Source organism: Halichondria panicea, chromosome 8 (genome assembly GCF_963675165.1).
Source record: "Halichondria panicea chromosome 8, odHalPani1.1, whole genome shotgun sequence".
Taxonomy (NCBI): domain Eukaryota; kingdom Metazoa; phylum Porifera; class Demospongiae; order Suberitida; family Halichondriidae; genus Halichondria; species Halichondria panicea.
This window is the reverse complement of record NC_087384.1, coordinates 3,417,882-3,427,131: the sequence shown is the minus strand read 5'-3', so window position 1 is coordinate 3,427,131 and position 9,250 is coordinate 3,417,882. Positions and strand designations below refer to the sequence as shown.

The following is a 9,250-nucleotide window of genomic DNA, read 5'->3' as shown; positions in this document are numbered from 1 at the left end:
TCACAGTTGGCTAAAAATACAGCGATATAATGATAATTATAATGACACTAGAAATTAATACTGTGCACAGCAGTACTGCGTCCATAATAAATCATCGACCATGATTGTACTAGATCGAAGCCTATAATTATACTCGGGCTATTATCTGCACATTTCCTGAACAATGTCATGTGTCCCTGCAGGTGTCCTGCAACCTACCGTAAGCGTTCTAATTATAGAACCAGCCTCAGCGAGGACACCCTCTTTTATAACGCCCATAATTATACTACATAATAGTTACACTGTTTTGGAGGTGTCTATGGGATTGGTGCGCATGCACAAACCGCTTGACTACAATACAATTACGTATATACTGACAACATACTAAGTAAATTTGCAGGTATTACTAAGTCCCATAGTATACCTGCTCCGAGGCACTTTTCCCATGTACTTCCCATGTAGATTTTATCAACTAGTGTCTAACATAATTATAAATCATTTTTTTGTACATTGTTTCTGGAAAAATATACTGGTTCTATAATTAGAACGATTACGGTACTTACAAAGGATATATGTAGTGCAAAATTTCCTGTACAGTTTCCTTTTTCAAACCTGAAGAAGTTCAGGACATGTGTACGACTCGTAAAGGAAAGTCTACAGGAAATTTTGCACTATCCTGAAAGTATAGATTTTTTTCCTGTGTGTGTAAGTCCACACAGGTACACAAACACACACTTCGCTTGCGTATGCACACTGAGGCATAAAGAGACTCCAACAGCCTAAGTCTGCCTTCACTATGAGTCAAACTATAGCCATAACTCGAGAAAAAAGCTAGCAAAGGTAAACTCTCTAACTAGCGAAAGTCAATCGTAGGTGCCGCTTAACTTTCTCCCTCCTACGCTCGGCCATCCAAGCAATCAGAGGTGCAAGATCGTCAGTGGGACACGAAGCTAGGACACCCATTGAGATTGACCTGATCTCAGCAGAATCCCATCTCACAGAAAAAAATTATCTACTATTATACGTGTACCCTTAAGGTTTTTTGTCACTCTCAGTACTAGCCTCGGTCCCAGGCCGATTTTTTTTTAATAGAACGAAGTTGAAAAATAGGCGACCTAGCGTTCAATTGGAGACGGATCGGCCGGGGGTCGAGGCTATCTCAGTACATGCATTTATACTGTACATAATTATCATTATCTAATAATTATTTTTACCCCACTTGGGGCCTGTAAAAAAATCGTACTGTTAGCTATAGTTGTTCGCCTAACCATTATAAAAGCGAAAACTCGGCCGGCTATCGACTGTCTATTAGCGAAGGTCATTCGTGACTAGCTGACAATTTAAAGTAGATCAGTATAGTTTCTCATCACATGGTTTTTGAAAATTGATGAGGCACGTCATTATTCAGTGCAAAACAAACATTACGTCATCAGTAATTGCCATGTGGCTGGGTGTAACTCATTAATTGTGGACCACACCCTGATTAGCCTCGATCCCAGGCCGCACTTCACTCAGGGAAGTGAAGGAGGCTACACCCTGATATACAATAGGTGTGGCTCATTAATTAGGCCACACACCAAAATAATGAATAATGAACTTTTAGGGGGAAGGCTAAAGTGATGAGGGGGCTGATGAGAAACTACTAATCTACTTTGCCTGGCCTAATCGTTGCTTTATAGATTCCCGATCATTCCCCATAAGAGTCAGTCGTCAAACTCTGTTAGACATCGGAGTGCGTCAGGTAAAAGGTCGTGTAATGCACAAAACAAACAAGATTGAATTGCACACTCAATCTAACTAACCAGCGAAAACTTGGGATAGGCCAGGTCGCTTCCAGTTGGAACAGTGATCACTCATATCCGTAAAAACGGCCAATTTTCGCCAGAATGTACCGATCCCCGTTCTTGTCATACTACACTGCTAGCTAGAACTAACTGACACAAGCTGAGTACAATCTAGATAGAGTGCAGTACAGGGTTGGAGCAATTTTAGAATCAAGGAACCGCAAAGCAGAGTTAGAGCTGTTCTCCATGACCATTAAAAGTGCTGAATCAGCAATGGAGCTACACATATCCTTATATAGCGGGTAATTTTGCACACTGTACAGCTTAGGATATAGTTACGTTGAACGTATTGCGGTAGAATAATTTCGTAGATGCTCTATAATATTATAATAATTATACGAACATTTCCTCCCCATACACTCGCTATACGGTACTACATGTACTGATTTTCAATTATAGACTGTGTAATTAGAACCACGGAGGGTAATTAGCACTTCAGTGCTCTAGTAATTATGTTACCCAGTAATGAATATTTGTATGCATGCCACGGTTGAACGTCAGGTACATGTATACCTTGGGGCTCATCACCCAATTGACACCACTATCCACTATCTCTCCCATGAAAAATTTAGACTAGTGCTTGTACAGTATGTCATGTGTAAAATTTATGTCCCCTTAGAGCAACGGACACACCTGTATAATTATACAGGACAGGCTACCACTGAACAGATTGTCAATTATATACAACCATTGCTTATAATTATAGTAACACGAAAACAAATTAATGAATTAGTCTATCAACACTCTAGCTCAGAATCTAATTTTAGGTTGGTTTAATGGTGCCTTTCTAGGGGCAAAAGGCTTACTGATGAGTCTGGAAGAAGCAAATGATGGTTTCTTGGGAACTTTTGGCTTCTGAATTTGCAACAGTTAGGGATAATATTAATAATTATTATGTACAAGCAGTAGGTGACTATTCTACACAATTCAAAGGATACAGGCATGATAAACTTCGTCTGACCACCCATTCCATTGAATCCAGAGGCAATATTCTGTGTGGAAGCAATGAGTAACGTGTATACATGCATGCAACACGTACAGTGCACTTTTAATAGTACAAAAGCATGACTTTGTGCCCCGCAATGAATCTGGGAGCCCAGACTTACTTCTGAAGTACTCAACCCTCTAAACTTCTTAACTGGAAACACAATGCCTGAAGTGAGAAACAAAAGATTTTAGATGGCACAATAATGAAAGAGCTATACATACTGTATAGTGCGAAATTTTCGCTGTTTTCGTGGGGGTTAGCAATATCCTACACGAAGATTAGTTCCACAAAAATTGTTCTTAACCTGCTATAATGTGCAAAGATTAAAGGCGTGGCTTCCGGTAAGCAAAAAACAGTGCAAACCCTCTTGACTAATACCTACATGTACTATAATATGGCACAGTCCCACAAAAGTTACTATGGATGCAGTGTTCCAATCATCACACTTCATTTCACGATACTGTATTACTAGAATGTTTTGCGAGCATCAAACATTTGCGAATTTTGCGAGGGTTGTTCAATTCGCAACAATAAAATCCACAAAACCTAAATTATTACTAGTAAATACACACGATCCTTGCCAGAACGCAATAGTTAGATCGCAAAAGGTCAAATTTTCTGCTGATTTGGCTCATTCGCAAAGGTTTTTCACCCGCAATAATATTCTAGTAATACGGTGCATAGTGACTGAATCATCACACTTCAAAATTTCACTACATAGTGAACTGTCATGTACATGTATGTACCAGAATGCTCATTCCGGCTTCTTTTGGATCCTGCCATCTCCACTTCCACATCAGAAGTTGATGCTTGACTGGCGTCAATTCTAATGCAAGAAAACAATGAATACTAACCAACTAGTAGGCTAGTGAACATGTAAAAGTTAATTAATGCACATGCATTTATACCTTGACTTCGACTTGGTGCGAGACGCTAACAGTGGGCTGGCTCCAATGTCACTACCAACCATCTGATTGCAATAACCGTGCTCCTTCAGTGGGGCTGGACTGTAAGGACAAACATTTTAAGTTTGTGCTGCTGCTGCTGCCTACACATTACTGTGACTCAAAAAGTAAATAATGATTGTTACATTGTACATGTATCATTATGCTTGATCAGAGGTACATGTAGCCTCCTTCACAGGCCTCTAATGAAGAAAAGGAGGCCTGCTACTGACTGTTTGCGCATGCGCGATATTTCCCCGTTAGCTACATGTACATATGTAGAGACAGAGCTGTAGGTTTGTTGCAGCAGCTATTTTCTTTTTGATAGAGTCTGCATGTAGACTTTCACCAAGGTTAGTTACTGTATCAGATGGGGGCTAGTGTCAACTTTCACTCTGTTCAGATGATTGTCATTCACACTGTTGCAGGCTGTGAGTCTTTTGTTAGCATAGCAGGCTAAGGGTATATATCAGATGGGCTAGAAACCTTCACAATCACACTTCCGTTCATTGTGACGTCATTGTTTTACTGAGCATATACAATGTTAAGTCCCCAGAAAAGATTACATGTAGGTGGCGCATGCGCAAATAGTCGATACCATGCAGGCCCATCTTCAGAGGAAGTGCGGCATGGGATCGAGGCTGCTCTTGTATAAAAGGCTGCACTCATATAGTAGCCTCCCTATTGCCAATAGAAGCTGATCTCAAACAGTATGTCTCTGCACGGCAGTCATGCTGATACTGGTCTCTACAGTAGCAGTTTGTTAGTGCTTCACAAAGACACTCTCATGGCAGAGTTCAAGTTTGTGCAGGTGAAAAAAACTTTTGATAATAAACTAAGGGAATAGCTGGGGCTAATAAACGCCTCTCTTGAACAGTGGCCTCTCTCGAATTGTAGCCTCCTCTAGCATGCAGCAAATACGATAATTATGCTTAACCAGAGGCCACGGCTACTGAATGTTTCATTTTGCTGGAAGAGGAGGCTACAATTCGAGACGGTGTTTCTTAGCTCCAACTAATTCAACAACCTTTAGTTTGTCATCAAAAGTTTTCAAGTCAAAGTTCACTGGGGCTACTATTTGAGAGCGGCTACTAAATGGCTAGCAAAGGAGGCTACTATTTGAGAGCGGCTGCTAAATGGCTAGCAAAGGAGGCTACTATTTGAGAGCGGCTGCTAAATGGCTAGCAAAGGAGGCTACTATTTGAGAGCAGCCTCCGATCAACCTTAACAGTGTCACTGAATAATACAAACCTTTCCAGCATCCGTTTTAGAGCAAGCTTTGATCCAGGTGATTCAGCTGCTTTGCAAAGTATTTCCACCTTTTCACGTAAGTTTCTGTTCTCCTGTTCAAAGTGACGCACATCACTCTCAGCTGTTGACAACCTCTCCTGGCAGTCTTTCAGCTCACAATCTTTCCCACGAAGCTACAAAATGGATGATACCGTAAAACAATGATGATGACAGACATGCATAGCTATATTAAAATTTGGACATGCTGCAACTCAACGGCAAACTTAAAATGTAAGTTAGTATACGAAGTGGAACCTCAAACACCTTGGTTCCAGAGGCAGGCTGGATAACTGGATAATCAAATAGATGAACCACACCTTGATCTACCCACTTTATTGATAAACATCAGTGACACATTGTTGTCTGCGCATGCACAGAAGATGAAGAAGGATGCCTGTTTCCATAGTAACAGCTGCAATGCATACGCGCATTTAGGGGCAAGCCCTTTTCTAAAGAAAATTACCAAGCCGGATAATTTAGGTTCTGAGGACCAGATAATCAAAGTCGTATGTACAAGTCATGTATTATTAAGTACTCAGAAAAAGTCATGGATGAAAATGTACAACCTCAAGCGAATTAAATAGTTAAACCTGTGTTTTTAAGACGATGACATCTTGTGCTAGCCCATCCTTCTCCTTTTGTAATGCTTTTTTTTTCTGTTTGAGCACATCGTAATCACTGCAAGGGTGGGACACACATACATGTACTAAAATGCTCTGTGGTTTTTCTATCAAACATTACTACAAAAACTTATACTGTATGTATCTATGTTAGTAGGTTTGTACACACAATGTACATGTACCCTTTGATTGCAGTAACGAAAGTAGCTAACTGAGACGCTGAGTAGTTCTTTAGCAACTCTTCCACTTCTTCACTGGACCCTTTCAGCACAGCATTAATTCTGCATGTCACACTCTAAACACATAAGCATACTAAACTGTATTAAGAACACACCCTCTAACAGTACTAAGTTCAGTCTTCATTTTGTCAGCCTCCTTCTGTATAGACTTGGCACGGTCACACTCATGCTGCATCACAGTCAACTGCTTCTGCAATTGCATGCACGCAGTCAACAAATTACAAAAACATACAATGCCCTCAACTACACATCTGTGAGTGTGCATAATTATATAGATCATGCTTGTCACAAATGGTGCAATCTAGAGGTAGTGTTTTATCTAACTTATTTTGCTTACTTAGCGTCTCTAAAATAAAGCTAGGTCGCCAACTAGGCTTGGTAAAGATTTTTTATATGGGAGTTAGATTCAACGAATTCCAGTGATTATTTGTAATAAAAGATGTACGTAGGGGTACTTACTCAGTAATGTCACTGTATTCCTGAAAAAATCTGCGTCACAAACAACGTCTATAGCTATAATTATGAAGCTATCTTTTTCGATTATCTATAATTACGAGCTTGTCAAGTGCTGCCCTTTGAGTTTGACTATAAACTTAGTAGGACCAATGCTGCTTCCCTAATCGACAATATTGAGTCTTTCTACCACTTCGTCACCAGGAACTGGGCTTAGTACTATTCTGGAAGTTTTGTTGTAGCAACCCAAACATCTGGACGAGGATCTACCTTCTGACACAGAAGTACATGTAGCATGTCTCAGTCTGCAATACATGTCTAACTAATAGACACGGCTAGATATAATTATTACAATTAAACATGTACATGAATGATAAGTACATGTACGTACGAGTTTGCAACAGATGTGAGAACCTGCATGTACCTTTAGTGTAGAGCTGGTAGCTCGCTCCGCTCTTAGCTTTTTATCAGTGGATGTAAACTGCGCTTCCCATGCCTTCATGTGTTCTTGTACTTCCTCTAAGGAGGCCTTCGCGTCTTGTAGCGCCTTGTCTACAAAGATAATATTCATTGATCACGACAAGAACGTGTATTCAGTATGTATATGCACACGCACCTTTCTGTTTAAGCAAACTGTCTTGCATAGATAATTGTTCCTGTGATGGCACGGTAGACAGTAATATTAAGGTGGATAATTACTTGTCACTAATGAAGACCACGCGTGATATACCCTAAAACCTTGATTTAAGGGAACCCTCTTCCAAACATGAATTCAGCTCCCTCGATCTTAGGGAATGTTAATTATGACCTATAAAGTAAAACGACAGCTGCTTGAGACTTTTGTGTACAATGTATAATTATAGCTCCTGTGCAAGCCTTTCCTTTTTCTTTACCACAGGTTCAATAAGATATTGGAGGAACAAACGAAGAAAGAAAGAAAGAAAGAAGGCACCGTTGAGGAAAAAGGAGAGCCTGCCTCGCTATGCAATGCAACGGTGGCACAGTGAAAATGATGGTGGGCCGTCAGTAGATGGGCAGAGAAACAAAGCCACAGGATGCCTATATACACATTGCAGACATCCATTTTAAAATTGCAACACTATAATTAGGGTGACGCAAGCGACGCATCCAACTCTGCTGGAAGAGACATCTTGTGGCAGGTTGCCTGTGTATCCATAATTATTGCCTAGGTGGTAGTCAATAGATGCATTATTGGCATGACTGCAAATATAAACATCTCCTCAGCATCTTGGATTCAACAGCAGATTGTTCGAAAAGAGGCACATCTCAACTGTATGCCTCTGCTTGTGTTGGTCCAAGCATGCCTGTGTGGCCTCCAGAGTCTCTGTAAGTGTAATGAACATTTAATGTTTGGCAACTTTCTGCTGGTTTTGGTGGAAGCAGCTATTTGTTGTAGGCGTGCTTGTCTGGTCTCTGGAGTCTGGGTTACTCTATTGGCATCCATTTGTTCCTGTCGAGCTTGTGCACTTTCTACACAAAACGTTTGTTAGGCAAACGCCAGAACCCTTTGAGTTAGTAATACCTTCACTCAGGCTTCACTCAGGCTGTGTGTTCAGCTGTTTCTGAGGATCTTGCCTGTCGCTCCCGCTCCCTCCTTGCTAATCTTTCTTGTCACTATTCATTTCTTTATTCTTTACTCTCGTACTAAGTTACATCCTCTATTCTTCTATTGAATCATGTAGAAATTGGTAAAGGATCACGAGTCCCAAAAGCAAATATCGTATGCCGGTCCATACATACCACGGACCAACGTTGAAGACCAACTCTAAGGGACTCTTCCATGCCTGCCTAGCGGCTAGTGCTTACAGAACAGTCATAGATGTCTATATCTAGCTACATGATAGATTATGCTAATTTAGTGCCCTATTATTCTCAATTATGCTAGTTGCTAGAAGTCTCCCAAAAATTATGCTAGCATAATTTGCCAAGCCCTAGCAATTATTCCCACCCCGTACAAGGTTGGACTCTGCCCAACTTGTAGAGTACAGTATACACGTATAACAAACAACTAAGATGTTTTCTCTAAGATGTTTTCTCAATTAATTAATATGTACAGTACCTATGTATACATACCATCAGGGGAATTTCTGAATTTCTAAAAGTCAAGCACAGGGGTGCTGAAGCTTACCTGCTCGCAAAGCGCGCGACCGAAATTTGTTAACGCCCCACATTGATAAAACTGCGCCTCTTATGAAGTGCACTTATTGCTGACTCGACTGCAAATGCTAAATTGGGCGTGGTGTTGACTAAGTCATAGCGAAATCCAGCACAACAAGTGCCAGAGCTGTGCTGTAGCTAGATTAGTTTCATGCCAGGGGGGGGTTATGCTCTCCCCCTGTTAGACACACCCCTGACAATACCTTCATTTCCTCAGAAGAAATATCTTCAAGGTTGGCACTAAATAGCGGATCTGAACCATTTATGAATAGCTTCAATACTTCCTTTACAGGACACTTTTTTCGACAAGTGGGACATGTCTTGTTTGGGGCGACCCACTGGTGCAAGCTGCACTGGGGAAGAGTGTGGATCAGTAGACATGTACAACATATTATTATTCGAAGTCTTACCATGCATAATGAAAGATGTGTCCACCTGATTGCAGTAAAGGGAAATAAGTGGAATATAATACAGTCATTTGTAAGATTCTAAAGGTACTTTTCAGAGTCACGATCTATTTTGAGCTAGATCTACACTGTAGCTCATAGTGCAATCAGTACTATGACCATTGTAGGATACAAGGTGTAGCAGCAGCATCTTTAGTAATAACTTCTGTGCAAATAGTGCAAGGTACCCTCATATTTCTGTCTCTTCTGATTTGGTGCTCACCATTCAAAAAACTCTTACGAAACACAAAATAATATTAAACATCACG

At 40.6% G+C, this 9,250-nt stretch overlaps 1 protein-coding gene across 2 annotated transcripts; it reads right to left on the bottom strand.

Moving 5' to 3' along the window:
* Nucleotides 1-2,493: 2,493 nt before the first annotated feature.
* Nucleotides 2,494-9,246, bottom strand: LOC135339965 (E3 ubiquitin-protein ligase TRAIP-like). Of its 2 annotated transcripts, none has more exons than XM_064536227.1 (14): nt 9,115-9,246; nt 8,946-8,970; nt 8,739-8,883; nt 6,974-7,013; nt 6,782-6,909; nt 6,000-6,094; nt 5,848-5,946; nt 5,636-5,723; nt 5,007-5,179; nt 3,720-3,818; nt 3,558-3,637; nt 2,930-2,976; nt 2,762-2,815; nt 2,494-2,678 (listed from the first exon to the last, which is right to left on the bottom strand). In XM_064536227.1, exons 1-14 carry the CDS (start codon nt 9,173-9,175, stop codon nt 2,574-2,576), a joined length of 1,239 nt encoding a protein of 412 aa, XP_064392297.1. In that variant the 5' UTR covers nt 9,176-9,246; the 3' UTR covers nt 2,494-2,573. The 2 variants fall into 2 exon arrangements, with proteins under 2 accessions (XP_064392297.1, XP_064392298.1); XM_064536228.1 differs by having other exon boundaries at nt 8,739-8,888; nt 9,115-9,224.
* Between the last annotated feature and the right edge of the window lie 4 nt (nt 9,247-9,250).

Coding starts and splice junctions, on each gene's coding strand:
- LOC135339965 (XM_064536227.1), bottom strand. CDS start 9,175: ATGAGGGTACCTTGCACTATTTGCACAGAAGTTATTACTAAAGATGCT. Junction 3,638..3,719: donor CGCACCAAGTCGAAGTCAAG/GTATAAATGCAT, acceptor TTCTTGCATTAG/AATTGACGCCAGTCAAGCAT. Junction 2,816..2,929: donor GAGGGTTGAGTACTTCAGAA/GTAAGTCTGGGC, acceptor GCTTCCACACAG/AATATTGCCTCTGGATTCAA.